At 44.2% G+C, this 21,878-nt stretch overlaps 1 protein-coding gene across 1 annotated transcript in view; it reads right to left on the bottom strand.

The window, feature by feature from the left end:
- Nucleotides 1-21,878, bottom strand: part of FMN2 (formin 2) — a 248,940-nt gene that overhangs the window by 128,719 nt on the left and 98,343 nt on the right. The window contains exon 6 of the mRNA XM_084819532.1: nt 9,675-9,762. Within this exon, the coding sequence (XP_084675658.1) occupies nt 9,675-9,762 (88 nt within the window). The remainder of the gene's footprint in view (nt 1-9,674; nt 9,763-21,878) is intronic.

Raw genomic sequence — 21,878 nt, 5'->3', positions numbered from 1 at the left:
CCCCCAGTAGCATTTTGACCATCTTCTGACCTGGGAGTCCCATCTTCCAATGGTATACCGACATATCTCTGGTTGTACTGATCCATTTAGTTTTCATGGCAAGAATACTGGGGTGGATTGCCGTTTCCTTCCCCAGGGATCGTATTTAGTCTGACCTCTCTGCCATGACCTTCCCGTCTTGGGTGTCCCTTCACGGTTTAGCTCATGATGTCACTGAGGTGCTCAAGCTCCAGCACCACGACAAGGTAATTATCTCCTTTGCTGGAGACGTCTACCCTTGTCTACCCCTTAACAAATACTTTCACGATAATGAACAACCATTTTTATTCAATCTTGTCTAAGTCAAGAGAATTCTTGCAGGAAAAGTGTGTTTCAAGTGGTGGGTCTTCTTTTACCCAAGATTACAGGATTACACTAGTAGCATGGAGTGGAGGTGGTATGTGGAAACAATAATTATGTACAGGCTGAAGCAGGTTACAAATGGCCACAACTTCTGTTACAGATTGGAGTTTGGTATGGCAGAGGGCAAGGACTTAGTCATGGTGCACCCTGACTGCTGGCCAAACCACCAGCCCAGCCCAGCCCAGCCCAGCCCAGCCCACAATCTGGGATAACACTGATGGGGCGTGTCAGGAATCTCAAGCGACCACTGCACAAAATGATAACATGGGCCCATTGTGCAACCTGGGTGTGTGGCAGGTGACCAACCCCCAAGCTGGCCTGGGGCTTGAAGTGATACCCTAAAATACAGTGGGAATCCCCTCGGGGGGGGGGGAGCAGGGAGCCCAACTGCTGCTTACCCCTGCTATAGATCCAGCCCAATGCCTCCAGTGCCTAAAATGAAAATTTGCGACAGAAGCATGGAGATGGAGCAATGCAGTTAAAAATGACAAATTAATAATATTGCTCTAAGGAAAGCAACCTCCCCGCCCACACACATCACTGAGACAATTGTGAATGTCATTAAAATCCCTTCCCAGGCTTGTCAGCCAACCAGTCCATAGCACAAAATTAGAGAGGGCAGACAAGGAAGTCAACAACAGCAATGGCCAAAGGCCAGACTGCCTACTTATGACATCCTACTTATTTCCCTCTCAAGTCTGCTCCAAAAAAGCCACCCAGCACAACCAGTTGGCTCCTGGGGCCAACCTTAAGCTACAACACTGCCATCTAGTGAACCCAATTTGTAAGCACAACTGCATCCTGAAGAGGATTCTATTTGGTCCCTCCCTGCAGGCTTGGTGTGAGGGATCAGCATGGTCGGACAGCTGCCAAGGGCCCAGGGGCTTGAGAAGGTCACAGCCCCTGCCATGCTCATCCTCTCCCTCGCCCGTCCAGCTGGCCCTGTGTCTCCCCATTTCAAAAGAATAGTTTAACACTTAGTTTTTGAGTAGCAGCAATCAGAACCAATCAGATGCTGCCTTTGGGGGACAAAACGACATCTCTGCGCCCTCTTTGGCTAAAGTTCCCCCAAACACAAAGGCAACATCTGGTTCAGGTCAGAGCAGCAGGAGGAGCCACTGTACCCCACCAGGTAAAAAAAAAACCTGGTTTGGTGGGCAGTGGGTTTTGGCAGTGGTGAGGATGGATGGTTGAGGGTCTGCAGGTGGGAAGGCTGAGGTGAGTGGCAGGTGGACAAGGGGCTGTGGCAGTGAACAAGGGGTTGCGTCAGGCAGGCACGCATTTGGGTGTGGCAGCGGTGGCAGGCGGGTGGGTGGGTGCTTCAGCTGTGGTGGCTGGGTAAGTGGGCAGATGAGAGATTGCAGTGGGTGGGTATTCTGGGCTGTCAAGGGTGGCAGGCAGGCAGGTAGATGGGGGGTTTCGGTGATGGGCAGGTGGGAGAGGGCCTGGGGCAGGTCTTCCCCATGGAAGGGGCCTTTGGCAGCAGTATGCCAGGAGTCCAGTGGTGTCTAGTGCCAGCCCAGCCTCCCTGTCCTTCAACATGACAGGTAAAAAGAGCTCCCTCTCTAGAAAAAGAAAAGGGCAACAAAATGATCAAGGGGCTGGAGCAACTCCCCTATGAGGAGAGGTTACTATGTTCAGGGTTCTTTAGCTTAGGAAAAAAGGCAAGGAAGGAGAGATATGATGGAAGTATATAAATTATGCAGGGTGTGGAGAAAATGGACAGGGCGAAGGTTTTGGGGGGTCATCTCATGAAGCTGAATGGTGGGAGATTCAGGACAGATAAAACGAAGTAGTTCTTTGCATAGGCTATAGTTAAACTATGGAATTTAATACCACTATTTGTAATGACGGCCACCAACATGGACCGATTTAAGAGGGGATTAGGCAAAGTCATGGAGGATAAGGCTACTAGTCAATGGCTACTAGTCAAGGTGGCTATATATCGGAGGCAGTATGCCTGCGCATACCACTTGCTATGGAACATGGGTGGAAGGGTGCTATTGCATTCATATCCTACTTCTGGGCTTCCTACAGGCAACTCATTGACCACTGTGTGAATAGAATGGTGGGCTAGACAGGCCTTTGGTAGGGATGTACGAAAGTTCCGCCACGGATCTCAGGGAGGCCGAATGCCAGCGCATTTGGCCCCCCGAAATTGGTGGCGGAATGGCCCGCCACCCCCCAGGGACGGGACTTACCTGGGGCGGATCTTCCTGGCGGTGGCAGCGGCTGCCAGTCTTCCAACCAGCTGCTGCTGCCGCCATTTCCAGGTTTAAAAAACAAACAAACAAAAAAAATGATAGGCTACGTAAAGATTTACGTAGCCTATCACGGCTAGATTTTAAAAAAACACCATGATAGGCTATGTAAATCTTTACGTAGCCTATCACGGCTGACTTAAAACAACAACAACAACGCGCGTATGCAAATGGCGGCGGCCATGGCCGCCGCCATTTGCATCCCTTATTTTGGTACGTCTTAGTCTACGTAAACATTTACGTAGACTAAGACGGCGAAAATAAGGGGAACGCAAATTTGCGCTACGCTATTTGCGTTCCCCTTATTTTCACTGTCTTAGTCTATGTAAATGTTTACGTAGACTAAGATGTGCCAAAATAAGGAACGCAAATGGCAGCGGCCATGGCCGCCGCCATTTGCGTACGCGTGTGTTTTTTTTTTAATCAGCCGTGATAGGCTACGTAAAGATTTACGTAGCCTATCACGGCTGACTGCAGGGATGCAAACGGTGGTGGCTACAGCCGCTGCCATTTGTGTCCTTGCTAGCCAGCGGCCGGATGTCCGGCTGCTGGCGGAGCCGGCCGGCGGCTCTGCAGAATCGCTGCGGAGTACAGCCAGCTGGCCAGGATTCCGGGGGGGGGGAGGAACGGAGCGCCTCCCCCCCCGGTGAGGATTCCAGGGGGAGGGATGGAACACCTCCCCCCGCACCATTAGCATAATCCCCGAAAGGTAAGTGATTTTCGTACATCCCTAGCCTTTGGTCTGATTCAGCATGGGTCTTCTTATGTTCAGTATGCAGCTACTCAGGGCTTAAAATAATCTTTGATGTATATACTTTTTACACATTTATAGTAATCACAGATATATTGTAGGCTTAGGCTGCTATACCAACTACACCTTTATCTGGACAGAGATAGCCTAGGTACAGTTATCCATGCTCTGATAACTTGTCTGGATTACTGCAATGCATTATTCATGGGGCTGCCTTTGAAAACGGTCTGGAAATGTCAGCTGGTCCAAAATAAGGCAGCAAGATTGTTAACAGGGACTGGCCAGTGAGGTCATATTACGCCAGTACTTTTCCAGTTGCACTGGCTGCCAGTCCATTTCCGAACCCGATTCAAAGTGCTGGTATTAACCTTCAAATATGGATGTATGAAATACTTACCTCCAGGTTCTGGGGGGAGTCCACGGGGGCGGGGAGGCGATCCGTCCCTCCCCCTGGAATCCTCCCCAGCCGGCTCCGCTCCGCGGACTCGTCCGCATCCGGACTTCCATCTGCTGCTGGGCTGTGGCCGCAAATGGCGTCTGGCACAGCGGATGCCATTTGTATCCCTGCTTTAGCCGTGATAGGCTACACAAAAATTTACGTAGCCTATCATGGCTAAAGCAGGGATGCAAATGGCGTCCGCTACTCTGGAAGCCATTTGCGGCCACAGACCGGAACAGCGGATGGCAGTGGACAGACCGGACCAGCTGGCGGCAGGTAGGGTCTGTCTGGGGGGGGGATTTTGGGGGGTTGCGGGGGGGTAGTCCGTTCCGCCATGGACTCCAGGGGATTCTTTAGAATCCGGCCTCATTGGAGTCTGCAGCGGATTTCTCCACCATCCCTACATTGGAAGCCCTTAACGGCTGGGGCCAGGTTATCTGAAGGATCGCCTCCTCCCATATGTGCCTGTCCAGACCTTAAGATCATCCCCAGTGGCCCTCCTCCATGAGCCCCTGCCAAAGGAAGTGAAGCGGGTGGCTACTAGGAGGAGGGCTTTCTCTGCTGTGGCACCCTGGCTGTGGAATGATCTCCCTAGTGAGGTTCGCCTGGCACCTACACTGTCTGGCACCAGGTGAAGACCTTTTTATTTTCCCAGGCATTTTAACTTTCTAGACTTTTAGCTTTGCTGTTTTAAATCTGTATTTTAAATCCCTGCACTGCTAGGTTTTATTCTGGTTGTATTGTTATACTGTGGTTTTAATGTTTTATATATTTTATATTGTTTTATTGTGTGCTCTTTGGTTTTAATTTTTGTGAACCGCTCAGAGAACTTCGGCTATTGGGCAGTATAGAAATGAAACAAACAAACAAACAAACAAACAAATTGTACTCCGGCTTAAATTACAAATTAACATTTTTACTGGGTAAAGGGTATGAGCAAGAACTACAAAGCTAATTAAGCCACTGTTTTCAAATGTTATTTCCACTCAGAATCACAGTTCATTATTATATGAGTGGATTGGACTGCCTTTGGCATATATTCATATGATATCTGATATTAAAGCCCTATAAACATCTGACTTCAGAATGACCCAATTCCAGAAAAGTCTCGTTTGCTTGTTAAAAGACTTGCTAGATGCTAAAGATTTCTGTAAAGTACACAAGGTTTATTGTTTGCTATAATCAACGTTTTTGGAAGTTGCATCAAGTAGACAAGATATAACCTTCTGCTAAAGAAATAGTCTTCTAGTTGCTTTTGCAGAAGCTACTAAGCTATCTTGAGGTGATGAAATTACTGTTTAAGAAATTAAGACATTTTCTGGAAAACCACTGAACCTTGAAATTGTTACTGGGGAATTGGGACTGTTCAGAAACTGAGAAGATTCTTTTATAAGTGTAGTTTAAATTTAAAGATGATTTCGTCAACTTGGGATACATAAATTTCCTGTTCAAGAGCTTCCTGTTAACTAATTAAGGGTGCAATCCTATGCGTGTTTAGAGAGAAGTCAAACCTACAGGAGCCACACACTGCTATTCTCCTGTTTAGCTTAGTAGTGGGCTGAAATCCCCCATTTTCATGGGACCATTAATTCTCCTGTAAAAATGGGGGGAGGGGGTGTTGGCTGCTTTCAGAGGGTAGGACAAATTTATAAGCAATTTCAGTTGGGGTGAACTTACCTTACCTGGGGTGGCCAGGATTCGTCTATTTTACTTTAACCCCCACCCCACCCCCCATCCAGCCACTGGTCACAGCCAGCAAAACCTCCACTGCAGTCTTCTGAGTTTCTCTTCCTGTGCTAGATCCCTGTGCAAATGGCATCTTGTTCAGTTATTACTGTTCAGTGCATGCCATCATTTGCCTTTGACATGATGAACTATGGTTTCCGCTTACCTTTCAAACCAGAAAGGTAAGCCATGCTGGAGGCTTGCTCATGTAATACCAAGCCATGGTTTGGTGTCACACATGAACCAGATTAGCGAGGAATATATAAATGCCAGTAAGCATAACTGAAACTAAAGAAATACCAGATAACTACTACTGCTACTTGTTGTTGTGGCAATTAACAGGGAGAGTATTTTCCACTATTCTTGGACAGAATAGGAAATCTGTTAGCAATAACAACAACAACAACAAAACCTTGTCGAAGTACTACTAAAAGATATGAATTCAGCAAATGTGTCTGGTTATGGGGAAAAACCTGTTTCCAAAGTTTTAAAAAAATCATTTAAAGCCAAAAGATAGGTTTTGGGAAACTGCCTTCTTGAAACCAATTCAAAGAAAGAAACCCATATGGCTTGCTTAAATGTATCTATTTACAACATCTCTATCCCTACCACATGTAGAAGCAGTTAGCCTAGTATCGTGTAATAGATGACACAGTCTTCTGAGTCATATGGAATCACAGAGCTAGAAGGAACCTTGCCAAAGAGCAAAATCCTACTGCCATTTTCTGTGTCTGCTCACAGGTACTTGGCTCAAAAAGTTCCATTGTGCCTGAGAAGGTGAGCTAAAGGAGACTTGGCTAACCAGGACAAATCAAGCATGAAAGGTTGCCTGCCAAAATCCTGTATTGACATGGAGAAAGGAGTCAGAGAGCATCAGACCTCCTGAGAGGGTTAAATGCTCCACCTTCCTCCAGTTCCGAATCTAATAAAACCACACATGTTCTTTAACAACTGGGGATATATTTTCCTGAAAGAATGAGAGAGGGGGGGGGGGAGGGAGAGAGAGATGAGGACAGTCTGGAGTCAGTTTTGCAGTTTGAATTGAGGGTTGGATAGGCAGGAGGAGAACTGAGAGCTTTAGACTGAAGCTAGCTAAAGTTTGAGTGAAGCCCTGAGGCAGCAACAGTGGCTCCCTGGGAGTTTGATACAGGATCAGGTGCGCTGCCTGTCTTGAAGAGTCTGCATGCAGGCTTTGCTTGTAGTTTTATAAAGATACTACAAGTCTCCAGTGCTTTGCCATTCGAAGGATACTAAACCCTTCAGTGCCACCTCTGGACTGCTCACTGATCAAGGCCAATATTTAGCAGAGGATAAATCTCATTTTAGCAGACTCAGTGAACAGAGGTGGACAGTTGGAGCTTCTATGTGCAATGTTGCCTTCTGAGGCTCTTCTGAGCCTTTCTACATGAGGCATTTATTGTGCACTCATGATTCCTCACTTATGGTAGTTTCCTTTACACAACATCGTCATCCTCCAGGACATCTCCCGTGCTTTGGAACCATTTTAGCAAGATTTTTTTTTTTTTTCTATTGAGGGAAGTCTAGTAATATTTGTGAATGGCAGGATAAAGCCCAGTGCAATTGCACAATTCTGCTATACCACAGGGCCACCTAGTGCTTGTGTAATGAAACATATAGAAAGGCAGAGAAAGAAAAACCCTGGAGAAAAAATCACGTGTAAAGGAGCCAGTCTTAATCCTGCAAATAATACAGAAGCAGAAGCCTCAGTAAAGTGGTAGGCTGAAACCGTCAGGTAGAAAAAGCCTTTGTGTAGCTAACCCTTTAGTTCCTTGTTTGCCCTTAAAGCAGGGGCACAGAACCTCTTCCAGTCTGAGGGCTGCTGAATTCCATTTCAGAGATGCTCTCGGGGGCCGCATTCCAGTGGTGGGTCGAGCCAAAGGCGAAGCGGGCACAAACCCCATAAAATACCAGCATATTTTAGCTTAAAGCTAAAATGCCGATTACAAACACTTAGGAGAGGCATTTCAACATTTTAGAATGGGGGGGGGGAAGCATGCAAAAGCTGGGAAACCACCAGACAATCAATGATCGGGGGAAAGGGAACTGTGGCCCAGTAGCCGAGCACCTGCTTCGCATGCAAGAGGTCCCAGGTTCAATCCCCAGCATCTTTAGCACTGAGAAGATGCATGGTAAATTTCTCTATGCTTGATTAAGGGCAGGGATGTCACATGTCAGAGGAATCTGGCTGTGGGGTGGAGCTTGACGAACTTTCATTGGCTTGGCCCCCTGGACTTTGGCTCGTCTTCTGCCAGCTGGCCTGACTCAGTCTGCAGCAAGTCGGGCCAGCTAGTGGATTTTCCGTATTATTTTTATACACACAAATAGAGATTTGTGTAAATGTAAGCCGCAGTTTGCACAAATCGCACCTGTAATTTGCACAAATCTCTATTGGCACAAATAAAAAAAAAATTCAGGAAATTTTCAGATTTCAGAAAAAAAAAGTGGCTCGGCCCACAAAGGTGAGCCAAGTCAGGCATGCCGAGGAACTCCATTAAGGCAACAACAAAAGAGATTTCCTGGTGACAGACATCTCTAATTAAGGCCTTCAGAGCGAATGGAAAATAGTAGCATATTTAGAGTGTGCAGAGATGTATGGTAAGACAGGCATGTCTGCCTGGGATTGAGTTTGTAGTCTACTATCGACATACCTTTCTATGTTCGTTACAAACTCTACTCACTCTAACAGGGCTTGTCAAATCCCTCATATTATTGCAGGTTTAGAAAAATGTTAGTTCCTCACAAATACATGCCCTCCATCAAGAACAAGCACTGAGTGCTAAGCCCAAATGAAGGGAAATATAAAAATACTGCAACAGACTTTGTAGGGCAGAACAATTACTTCCCCTTAATCCTAATAGGATAAAAGGGTAAGCATAGTATTGCTTGACCCCTTCAACGACTGACATTCATGCCGTATTATTGTTAGCGTTGCATGTTAAGCAAGCAGCTTTTCAATCAACTTGTGTTGGCTTCACCACAGACACAGATGTTAGGCGGACTCCTTTGTTCATAAGGTTCTCATTATTAACTCAAACCAAGCTGAATATTTGACTGAAGGAAAGGACCATATCATTGTTTTCAGATTTCACTCCATGACTTAACTGAACTACATCTGCCGGCTTTAGAAATGCCAAGTACTGCTTGGCGCCAGTAGTGGCGCCTCCATCTGTGACTACCAGCCTGGACGCTTCAGCTCGAGGAAGTTCAGTCACCACGAAAACAACTTAATAAAAGCTTAAATTGCGATTAAAAGTTACTCACAAATTGGCGGCGCGCACCACCACTTGCCCTGTGTGTGATCTATTCCACAAAATAGCAAACGGAATTCCCAATTAAAAGAGGTAGGCTAGAAAAGTCGGAAAGATGTTTTCATGATTTATGAAGTCTGCACTGTACTTCAAACCATATTTATTTAATAGGTAAGCTGGCACTATACAGACCCCTTCCATCTGCTTTAAATCTATTATAAGGCCTTAGGAGGCATGAAGAACACTGCAAGGATAAATATAGCTTCACTTTTCACCTTTTTGCAAAGCCACCCTTTAATGTCGATGGGGAGGGAGGAATTACAGACACCCCCCAAAACGCCTGCTAATATGAAACTTCCACGTTTATGCTGTCACCAAGTCTTCAGCACACATCTATCACAAAACCAGATATATTTTATAAGGCAAATGAGAATTTGATTTTTAAAAAGGAAGATGGTAATCAGTTAAGGACACCAAGTGTCAGTGATACTTCTTGACAGTACAATGCTTTATTTTAAACAGGCCGGAGATGAGAGGACTCAGTGTTATGGGAACATCTCCTGCTCAAGCCAAATGAAATGCAGCTCCTATTCCTTTCATTGGGATCCATATAGGAAACATTCCCAACAGATTACTCCTGAAGACCTAGATTTCAAGAAAAAAGGCTACAGGTAGATAATCAATTGGCTTTTCTACACTATGTTATTGACAGAGATAGACATCCAGCAGGGATGTCATTAACAAAGAAGGCTGGCAAGGATTTTTAACAGAAAAAGATAAAACCATCTTATTGAACAAAATCTATGTAATAAAAGTTTGCCACTTACCGTGCTGTATGTCTTTCATATCTAAATGAAGGCTGGACATTAATATCCCAACTGCTTGTGATCTTTTGTTGCTTAATAGCTTGACAACCTGGCAAAGACAAATAAATAAAATTTACCTCCCAATAAGCTGCTAGGTCTTGCAAAACCCTTTTTAATGTGACAAATCAGAAACACAAAAAACACAAATTAGATTTCACTTGTTAAAAAACCTAAACAATTTGGTTAAATCACTGTTATGGATTCAATTCAAATTATGGTCAACACCTTTTCAGACTTTGTATATACAAATGCCACCACCCCAAATCCAGCATCATGCCGATTTTTTTCTTCAACTTTTCATCCACATTAGAGCCTCTGTAAAATAGGCTGTCATATTACATACTTGATTTTGCTTTCAAAACCACACAGCTATTTCCAGATTAGATCAACCTAAAACTGTGAGAATATTTCTATGGTTGCTTTATCCTACAGTGCTCTTTAAAAGACAAAATAACTATGTACATATTGGGATGTTTTCTCATCAATATAAGGAAAACACAAAGATGTAAATATGCTATTTTAGAAAGCATATATGATCACATTGTAGAAGTGGGTTTCAGGACTTCTACAGGACTGGAATTAGTTCAGCTCCCCCTATTCCCATTTTGAAATAGACAACCCCAAAAGTAATCTGGGGAGAAAATCAAGGTAGATTAAGGTTATTTAACTTACATGCATTAAAAAATACGTGTCAGAATCTAATGTTGACTTAATTTAATAAGTATCAGAAAGATTCTCTGGGCACATATCAACCACCAAAGTTATGCAGTGTTAGATCCAATTGTTCTTAATAGGAAAGACATGTGTTACGCATTTGTTTGAAGTCAATGGGACGCAGCGCTACTTCAATTTTGGCTGGATTTTGCTATTTGCCACACATAAGACATAGTGCTAAATAAAACTATTTTATGTAAGTTAAAATATATTGTCTAAAAAGAACACATATTAATAATATCCTGGGCAATAACTCAGAAATAAACAAGCCATAGAATTGTAGAATCATAGAATAGTAGGGTTGGAAGGGGCCTACAAGGCCATCAAGTCCAACCCCCTGCTCAATGCAGGAATCCAAGTCAGAGCATTCGTGACAGATGGCTGTCCAGCCTCATCTTGAACACCTCCAGTGTGGGAGAGCCCACTACCTCCCCAGGTAATTGGTTCCATCGTTGTATTGCTCTAACAGTCAGGAGGTTTTTCCTGATGTTCAGCCGGAATCTGGCTTCCTGTAACTTGAGCCCATTATTCCGTGTCCTGCATTCTGGGATGATCAAGAAGAGATCCTGGCCTTCCTCTCTGTGACAACCTTTCAAGTAGGGATGGCGGAGAATTTCTCCACGAATCTCCGGGAGGCCGAATGCCAACGCATTCGGCCCCCTGAAATTGTTGGGGAAATTCTCCGACACCCCCGCCCCCCCCCCAGGATGGGACTTACCTCATGTGAATGTCCCTCTTGGCGGCAGGTCCCGGCGGCGTTTCGGCAGCGGTGGCGACCAGTCTTCCGACCACCTGCTGCCGCCGCCATTTCCCCGTAAAGTTAAAAACAAAAACAAAAACGTGATAGGCTGCGTAAATCGTTACGTAGCCTATCACGTTTTTTTTCCCCAATTTATTTTTTTATTTCGCGGCTGGGGAGACGGGGTGCTCCCTCCCGGCCTGAATTTCGGCGGCAAGGAATGGGGCGCCTCCCCCCTGGCCTGAATTTCGGCCGGGAGGGGCGGGGCGCCTCCCCCCCACCAAGAACTTCCAGGGGAGAAACGGAGCGCCTCCCCCCCACCGCGAAGCAAGCTGCGGGACCAGGTAAGGGACTTTCGTCCATCCTTACTTTCAAGTACTTGAAGAGTGCTGTCATATCTCCCCTCCGTCTTCTCTTCTCAAGGCTAAACATGCCCAGTTCTTTCAGTCTCTCTTCACAGGGCTTTGTTTCCAGTCCCCTGATCATCTTTGTTGCCCTCCTCTGAACCCTCTCCAGTTTGTCTACATCCTTCTTAAAATGTGGTGCCCAGAACTGGACACAGTACTCCAGATGAGGCCTAACCAGTGCTGAGTAGAGGGGGACTAGTACTTCCCGGGATTTGGAAGTTATGCTTCTATTAATGCAGCCCAAAATAGCATTGGCCTTTTTTGCAGCCACATCACATTGTTGGCTCATATTCAGCTTGTGATCGACAACAATTCCAAGATCCTTCTCGCTTGTAGTGTTGTTGAGCCACGTATCCCCCATCGTGTAACTCTGCATTTGGTTTCTTTTTCCTAGGTGCAGAACTTGGCATTTATCCCTATTGAATTTCAGTCTGTTGTTTTCTGCCCAGCAGCACTCCAGTCTATCAAGATCCCTTTGAATTTTGTTTGTGTCTTCCAAAGTATTAGGTATCCCACCCAATTTTGTGTCATCTGCAAATTTGATTAGCATTCCCTGCACCTCCTCCTCCAAGTCATTAATAAAAATGTTGAAGAGCACTGGGCCCAGGACTGAGTCCTGCAGCACCCTGCTCATTACCTCTCCCCAATTTGAGAAGATCCCATTGATAAGCACTCTTCGAGTCCGATTCTGTAGCCAACTGTGGATCCACTGGATCGTTGTTTCATCTAGCCCACTTTGAGCTGGTTTGCTCAACAGGGTATCATGGGGCACTTTGTCCAAAGTTTTGCTGAAGCTGAGGTATATTATGTCTACAGCATTCCCACAGTCCACAAGGGAGGTTAACTGATGAAAAACTGAGATCAGATTCATCTGGCAGGATTTGTTCTTGACAAATCCATGTTGGCTTCAAGTAATCACTGCATTGTTTTCAAGGTGCTTACAGATGGATTGCTTTATCATCTGCTCCAGAATTTTCCCATGGATTGATGTCAGACTGACTGGTCTGTAGTTCCCAGGTTCCTCCTTTTTACCCTTTTTGAAGATAGGGACAACATTAGCCCTCCACCAATCATCTGGCACCACCCTTCCTCCATGATTTCTCAAAGAGAATAGACAGCGGTTCTGAGAGTTCTTCTGTCAGTTCCTTTATTACTCTAGGGGGCAGTTCATCTGGTCCTGGGGATATGAACTCATTAGTATATAGACATCGAAGACCATGTGCTTCATAGGCTGTCTTTCTTCCTACACGTTTCTGAAGACTAATCTTGGGTGCTATTAGAGCTGTTCTCTCCGTTGTGGTGCATGAGCCTTCGTCCATTGTTACCCCCAACTTTACATCTCCCTTCTCCGTAGGATTCAGTTTAAAGCCCTCCTGGTGAAGTTCTTCGTGCTGTGGCTAAACACATTCTTCCCAGCCTTTGTGAGGTGCAACCTATCCCTTGCCAACAGTCCATTTTCCAGGAAGTATAGCCTGTGATCCCAGAATCCAAATCTCTCGCGTTGGCACCACCTTCGTAGCCAGTCATTCACCTGGAGTATTTTTCTTTCCCTTTCTATCCCTCTTCTAACTACTGGATGGATGGATGAGAAAACTATCTGGGCCCCAAACCTCTTGAGTTTTCTTCCCAAAGCTTCAAAGTCTGACGTGATTTCTTCGTAGCTCCACTTGGCGGTATCATTTGTTCCCACATGGATGGATACCTGTCAGTGGGCTTTATGAGTGCAGGCTCCCTTTCAGTCACATCTCTAATCCGTCCTCCCGTGAGACAACATACCTGGCGAGTCCACGGGTCTTCGCAACATACTTGGGTCTTGATCCCATGCAGCAAGGAGTCTCCCACTGCTACTATGCTTCTCTTCTTCTTGTTGTAGGCCTGGGTTTCATTGCCTCTGCTTGACTGACCTTCAGCCTCTTGCTCACTCTCATGCAGGTTCCCCTGTGACTCTTCCTCTGCAGGCTGTCCTCCAGTCTCATCCTCAAGTACACGGAATCAGTTCCACAGCTCCACTGCTTCCACTGGTGCAAAGTGGCATCTAGTTCTTCTTCTCCTGTCATCCTTTTCCAAGGAGTATCCTCTACTGCATTTTTCCTCACCTCAGCATTTCCCACTTCTGCCTCAGCTTGCTGTTGCTCTTCAAGCTTCTGGTCTTCACTTTGCTGCTTTAGTTTCACCATTCTGTCTAAGAACTCTTCGTGATCTCTTATTCCCAGGAGGGTCGACAGTCGCCGCTCCAGTCCTCTTACTTTTTCTTCCAACAGCATAATGAACTTGTATTTGTTGCAGGTGTAAGCCATGTAGTTCTCAGGCAAGAAAACAAACATTGCACACACCTAGCAGGTCACCATCACTGAAGAGTCTTGTCCTTCTATAGCCTCTTTCCCCTTTTTGTGACTAGCTTTCTGATTGTTCTAGACTTGCCTGTGCCTGGTCCTCTACTCACTGCAGGTTAAAAGCAGAGTCCCACTGGTATAGAAGAGTATGTTACAAGAAAAATAAATTTAAAAAAATGTTAGGGGCCTCCCCCTTGACCTCCCCTGGCCAACTCCTGTTTGCTCCCGTTGTTCCCTTGTTCTGGTCACTCACTCTCTGGGAGCTTGCTTGCTTCTGTAGTCCCTGGAACAGCTGGAGCAGCTTCCTCTGCTCTGCTCTGCTCAGCTGGGAGGCGGGAAACAGCCAATACAATACGAGATTGAAGTGGAAGGTTAGGCAGGTCTCAAGGCATAACTAACAGCGCAATCCTATACATGTCTATTCAGAAATAAGTCCAATTTACTACAGTGGGGCTTACTCCCAGGTAAGTGGGTATTGGATTGCAGCCTAAATTAGGTAGTGGGAGATCCATGACTAGATTTCTCTCTCTTTTTCAAAAACAACAATTGCATCCTTAGGAAGGGGGGATATGAATAGCGATTGTGCTGCAGGGAGAAGCAGGGTTAACCTTTCCCTGTACCCCTTTTCCTGATTGAAATTTCTCTCTCACACACAGCACTGCTATTTGCTCCATGGGGCAAAACACAGGGATCCCATATACATCTTCATGATTTGCCCCATGGAATAACTGGTAACACTGGGAAGGTGGAGCAATTTCAACCATGAAAACAGGCTGGAAAGAAGGCCTCATACCATGGTCCGAATCCAAATTGTGATTTCCATGGATGCATTTGCTTTTAAAACAAACAAACAAACAAACAAACATGCAGGAGATCCAGTCACAGACTCCTTTTTAAACATGTAAATAGCAGCCATGGTGAGGCATCCTCATCAGCAGGAGTGCTAGGAGTGGGGAGGGAGAATTTAGCTCCCCCCCTGCTATTTTCCTGCCCCCCACCTGAGCAAGCTAATATCTGCATTAGGAGGAAAGCCTCCATTGGTGCCTCCAATGAAAGTTTCTCTCCTGATGCAAATAGCAGCATTGGAGGAATGAATTTTCATGGGAACCATGGCAGGGTCAGTGCTAAAGTCTGTTCTCTGAAATCCTGATGCTGCTCAGGCATCTCCATGGCTGCTAGTTACACTTTTTTTTAAAGTGCATGTTAATTGCATTCACACTGTTAACATCACATCTCATTTGGCCCAAACTCTCACTGAAATTCAGTATTTAACAGTCGCTTAGAATTCATTGGTTTCGAAGGAATTAAGGGTTGGCCTACACAGATTGTGAGGCAAACATGGGCTCCCAACCTCATGCTTGCTTCCTAATGCTAGTGTGGGGGTGGGAGGGATTACAGGCTTTTGCAGGGAAGGATAGGCAAGTGCTAAAGGAATGGCTTACCGTCCCTGCACCTGCCGAGTCTTCTCTTACAAACATCTTCCCCTGATAATTTTTAACTCTCTCCCACCTGCTCTAAAACAAGAGAAGCTTGACGGGGTGGGGTAGGGGGAATGGTCAGCAGGGGAGGTTATGATCTTTTAAAAATTATTTTTATTGGAATCATATTGTATTTATACAATCAGATATAGTTATTTCATATATATATATATATATATATATATATATATATATGGTATTTACACAATGATATAGTGATATGTCTTAATGTATTGTGTTAGCGCCACTTTGAGAATCCTCTAATGGAAAGGCAAGATAAAAACACTTTTCTATAGAAATAGATGCAATTTCAAGCATAGGGTGTGTTAAGCATTCCCTCTTCCTGCTCACCACTCCTCCCTCCTACTCTTGCATTCACTTTTTGTTGGAAAATGTAGGTTTGGAAACATTTGCTGAGGCAATGTTTAGTTCTGCCTTAAAGAGACTGATTTCTCCAAGCAAGGAGTTATTGCATCTTTTATTTGGGTTATGGACCTATTCTATTTGTTTGAAGAGGCATACTTCTCAATGCAATGCTATAGTTTCATAATACGTTTCTTAAGATCAATCTAATTTTAAAAAATCAGAGGAAAAATAAGCAGATAACTGTGAATAGCTACTAAGGTCAGGTACGTGGAAAAGCCCCTTAACTTCAATCTCATTCAAGAGAAAAATGCTAAATTAGAATCCTAGTTGTTGTTAAAGTATTGTTTGTGAGTTGCCACTAAACAATGAATTGTGAATATATAACCAAAAAAAATCATTGTGTAGAGCCCAGAAGTTGAAAGATGCTGAGCAATAAAGAAGCTCACCCACTTATAGGAAAAGAATTCCCAGACATGACATTTCAAACATTTAAAGGGTGTATCCAACCATGACTAAACAAGTTCCAAAAGAAGTTGTAACCAGCAGTGTAACAATGACTTTTTCCATTAAGAGTTCAATAGCTGTGTTAAGTGAATGAGTGTTAGGTTGCATCTGGAGTCCATTATATTGCTTGTGATGTTCATAGAAGACGAGACGGAGAGAGAGAAAGTACATCCATCCTAGGGGTTGCTAGCATTTGATTGCAAAAACTCTTGCATGCTGGGGTGCACCGACACCTGTAGGCAAGCACATACAGTCACGCCAATATCTGAAAGTTAAGTTTCTGGTGGATTCAGTATTTTGGATTTGCATCTGGCTACAACAGTGGACATGCACGCTGGCTCATACACTGTGAAGTGAGGCTAGCAGCCTTGACATGCACCTTGTGTTGAAGGAGAAGGAGTCTGTGAGAGTTGAAGAGGAGGTTGAATGAAGCTGGGGTGTCTGACGGGAAAAGGCAGAGATGGAGAAAATGGAGGTGAGACAGTCAATTTGTGAGGAAATTTATCAGAATCATACAGTGGACTGTAGGAGTATGTGCTTGGTAAGACCTACCTGGGACCATCCAGTCTAGAGAAACTAGTTAAAGAAACACAGACTAACCTAAAGCATGGTTTTACACCTCAAGTGAAAGTTCTAACCATGTCTTAGTTAACAGAGAACTTGCATTAGTTAATATGGGGGTGGGTAGCCCAGTGGCTGAGCACACACCTGGCATGCAGAAGATTCCCTAGCCTCTCCAGTTAAATTGTAAGATGTCTTAAAAGGATAAGGGAGCAGGTGATGAGAAAGAGCTCTGCCTAAGACCCTGGACAGTCGCTACTACTTAGAGAGCTTTTCTACATGAGGCTGTTAACTGGCTGCTAATCTGCTGTATCTACTTTTGGTTTTGTCATAGAATTGAGAACTACACAACCAGTGTTTACTTTCCTGCTTTTCTGCTACATAACCTCTAGGTGGCACTGTGGTATAGCGGAATAGCGCAAATACACTAAAGGAAACTGTACTTTCTTTCACGTTCACAATTAAATGCTGCATTTTCCCTGCTCTAAAAAAAACTTGCCAAAAGTGCTGGTTAGATACAGAAGTGAAACTGGAGGGTCATGACGACATCTAAATCACCTGTAAACAACTGTGAGTAGGGAATGACGAGCATACAATAAATACCTTGTGTAGAAAAGATCAGAGTAATGGGCTAGAATGATTGACAAATAGTCTGATCTGTTATAATACAACTTCCTATGTTCCTAGAATAGTGATATACTGGGATCACTTGACTATATGAAGATAGGATACTAACTCAATAAGTTTTAAGATAAGCCTCAGAGAAGGTAACAAAGCATTAGTTAGAAGGAATCTGTTTGTGTATTTACTTACTCATATATTATGGGAGGTGTGGAGGGTGTACAGGGTAGGAAGGGATCAATTATGAAACCATGTAAATAAAACTGTATGTAGTTTGTTGCCTACAAAGGTACATAAAACCGATTAATAGGGAACTCATTGTAATTGCCTCCATTTGGTCACCAGCAAATGCAAAGTTAAATGTTTATTGAAAGAAACAACATGCTGAATGAATACTATAGTATCACATTTCCTCCAGCACGGTGGCTGCAACAATACATGTCTAATTCACAAAATATGAATATTAGCATAAAGGCCTAAAGCAGTTCCCACAATTAGAAATAAAATAAACCCATTAACTGCAGCCATATAAGCCTACGGGCTACAGACTAGTGACGCCATTAAACGGAGAAACTACAAAAGTTTGCTAATCAAATCTCTACAAGATCAAACCATCTCAGACACAATACAGATCTCCTTTTTTAGTTTAGAATTTGGAACTGCATTTTAAAACAACTTTTGAAAATATAAAGGAAGCTAAAGATATTATCAGCAGGCTAACATCTATGACCAAGTTTCTAACTGTTGAGTGGCCCTTATTGTTGATCAGTAAACAAACGACATGCCAAATTTGTTCCTGTATAGATAACACAAGCAAAAAGAGTCAGATATTTAGTGAAAGGTAATGCAATGCAGATGTTAGATAATTAAATGCTTAGAGCAACAACAACAAAAAATGAGCATCCCTTTTCCCCAAAATAATATCTACCTCATGCAGAATTTGTTTTGCGAAAAGTTCTACTTTCTGGAACAGATTTAAATGTTGAAATTAACAGACAATGTCTCAAGGTTGTTATTCATTACAACTAGCCAAATTACTAGTTGACGCTATTTTTTTTATAAATGAGTCAGAAGTTTGCAACTCAACAGTACTATATTCATTACTAAATGACAAATGTAAATGTCGATACTTAAGCTTGTAAAACCAGGCTAAGTAGACATTGCTTAGCAATCTGTGGGCTCTTCTCTGAGATGGCACTCCCAGAGTTTAACAACAATGTTATATTCAAAAGTGGTCCCAGGATCTCGGAAGCTAGGCAGGGTCAACCCTGGTTAGTACCTGGATGGGAGACTGCCTGGGAATCAGGCTTCCTGCATTGAGCAGGGGGTTGGACTTGATGGTTTTGTAGGCCCCTTCCAACCCTGTGAATCTATGATTCTAAGACAATGTAAAATAGAAATGCCATGTGCTTGCCATTCAGATTAGCACTGGTTGCAAAAATTAACATAAACTGCTAGTAAGGTGCAAAAGGGCCCCCCCCACCTTTAAATGAGCATGGAGGGTGTCATTGGCTGGGTGATGATGGTTGTTATTTGGAGTTGGTGTTTTTCACCCCTAGAAATCAGCCATTTTTCTAGGAGAAAGACCAGTGTAGACCTATCACTGGAATTCCTATCAACAGAAATACAGCACTAAAAATAATTGAGAGCACAAACACCTAGCCAGACCCCATGGTAATTTAAGCCGCAATGAGCCATGGTGCAGGGCAGGCACATGCGGCCGCCGATTGGGGCTAAACTCCCATTTGTCAAGTTGTTGTTCAGTCATTCAGTCATGTCCGACTCTTCGTGACCCCATGGACCATAGCACGCCAGGCCTTCCTGTCCTGCGCTCTCTCCCGGACTGTGCTCAAGTTCATATTCATTGCATCGGTGATGCTATCTATCCATCGCATCCTCTGTTGTCCCCTTCTCCTTTTGCCTTCAGTCTTTCCCAGCATCAGGGTCTTTTCCAGAGAGTTTTCTCTTTGCATTAGGTGGCCAAAATATTTGAGCTTCAGCTTCAGTATCTGTCCTTCCAATGAGCACTCAGGGTTGATTTCCTTTAGGATGGACTGATTTGACCTCCTTGAAGTCCAAGGGACTCATAAGAGTCTTCTCCAGCACCACAGTTCGAAAGCATCAATTCTTCGGCGCTCAGCCTTCCTTATAGTCCAGCTCTCACAGCCATATGTTACTATTGGAAAACCATAGCTTTGATTAGACGGACCTTTGTCGGCAAGGTGATGTCTCTGCTTCTTACTACGCTGTCTAGGTTTGCTATAGCTTTCCTCCCAAGGAGCAAGCGTCTTTTAATTTCATGGCTACAGTCACTGTCTGTGGTGATCTTGGAGCCCAAGAAAGTAAAATCTGTCACTGCTTCCATTTCTTCCCCTTCTATATGCCAGGAAGTGATGGGGCAGATGCCATGATCTTCGTTTTTTTAATGTTGAGTTTCAAACCAGCTTTTGCACTCTCCACTTTCACCCTCAACAAGAGGCTCTTTAGATCCTCTTCGCTTTCTGCCATTAGAGTGCTATCGTCTGCATATCGGAGGTTGTTGATAATTCTCCCGGCAATCTTAATTCCGGCCTGTGATTCATCCAGCCCGGCGTTTCTCATGATGTACTCTGCATATAAGTTAAATAAGCAGGGTGACAATATACAGCCTTGTCATACTCCTTTCCCAATTTTGAACCAATTGGTTGTTCCATGTCTGGTTCTTACTGTTGCTTCTTGACCCTCGTACAGGTTTCTCAGGAGACAGGTAAGGTGGTCTGGTACTTCCATCACTTTAAGAATTTGCCACAGTTTGTTGTGATCCACACAATCAAAGGCTTTAGCGTAGTCAATGAAGCAGAAATAGACATTTTTCTGGAATTCTCTTGCTTTCTCCATGATCCAGCGAACGTTGGCGATTTGATCTCTAGTTCCTCTGCCTCTTCGAAACCCAGCTTGTACTTCTGCTAGTTCTCGGTTCGCATACTGCTGAAGCCTAGCTTGTAGGATTTTGAGCATCACCTTGCTGGCATGTGAAATGAGCGCAATTGTGCGGTAGTTTGAACACTCTTTCGCATTGCCCTTCTTTCGAATTGGAATGTAAACTGACCTTTTCCAGTCTTGTGGCCACTGTTGAGTGTTCCAGATTTGTTGGCATATTGAGAGCAGCACTTTAACAGCATCATCTTTTAGGATCTTAAATAGCTCAGCTGGAATACTGTCATCTCTGCTAGCTTTGTTGTTACTAATGCTTCCTAAGGCCCATTTGACTTCACTCTCGATGATGTCTGGCTCAAGTTCAGTGACCGCACTATCATGGCTATCAGGGACATTCAGATCTTTCCTGTATAGTTCTTCTGTGTATTCTTGCCACCTCTTCTTAATCTCATCTGCTTCTGTTAGGTCCCTGCCTTCTTTGTCCTTTATCATGCCTGTCTTTGCACAAAACGTTCCCTTGAGACCTCCAATTTTCTTGAAGAGATCTCTAGTCTTTCCCATTCTGTTGTTTTCCTCGATTTCTTTGCATTGTTCATTTAAGAAGGCCTTTTTGTTCTTGTCTCTCCTTGCTATTCTCTGGAACTCTGCATTGTTGGATATATCTTCCCCTTTCTTCCTTGCTTTTCACTTCCCTTCTTTCTTCAGCTACTTGTAAAGCCTAATCAGACAGTCACTTGGCTTTCTTGCATTTCTTTTTCTTTGGGATGGATTTCGTTGCTTCCTCCTGAACAATGTTACAGACCTCCGTCCATAGTTCCTCAGGCACTCTGTCTATCAGGTCTAATCCCTGAAATGTATTCCTCACCTCCACTGTATATTCATAAAGGATATGATTTAGGTCATACCTGAATGGTTTAGTGGTTTTCCCTACGTTCTTCAATTTAAGCTGAAATTTTGCAACAAGAAGCTCATGATCTGAGCCACAGTCAGCCCCAGGTCTTGTTTTTACTGACTGTATAGAGCTTCTCCATCTTTGGCTGCAAAGGACATAATCAATCTGATTTCGATATTGACCATCTGGTGATGTCCATATGTAGAGTCGTCTCTTGTGCTGTTTGTCAAGTTAGGTACACATAGATGCAAACACCTGCAGTCCACCTCTAATTTGCTTTGCTGCTTATTGGCCACATTCTTGCTTAAAGTGCACTTGCTGTCTATAACTCAGCCTGGACTTGATGTATTCTTAAACTTCTTAAACGTCTTTCCAACCACATGTTCAATATTCAGATGTCAGAGCAGGACATGGCTGGGGACGTGACACTGGGGGTCATGACCACACTTCTACTTCAAAACATGAGCGTTCTACATGCAAGGAACATATAGGGCTCAGGTGAGGTGACACATTCATCTCGGGGCTGCACCCTTCAGACTCTCTGTGTGTGCGTGCGTGCGTGTGAACGAGCCGGAGAGAGATGAATTTACCCAGATGAATTGGGTAAATGCCCAATGGGTTGAATCCAGAATTT

Source organism: Heloderma suspectum, chromosome 1 (genome assembly GCF_057233095.1).
Source record: "Heloderma suspectum isolate Gila_16-S chromosome 1, 16-S_ref, whole genome shotgun sequence".
Taxonomy (NCBI): Eukaryota; Metazoa; Chordata; class Lepidosauria; order Squamata; family Helodermatidae; genus Heloderma; species Heloderma suspectum.
This window is presented reverse-complemented; position numbering and strand designations above follow the sequence as displayed.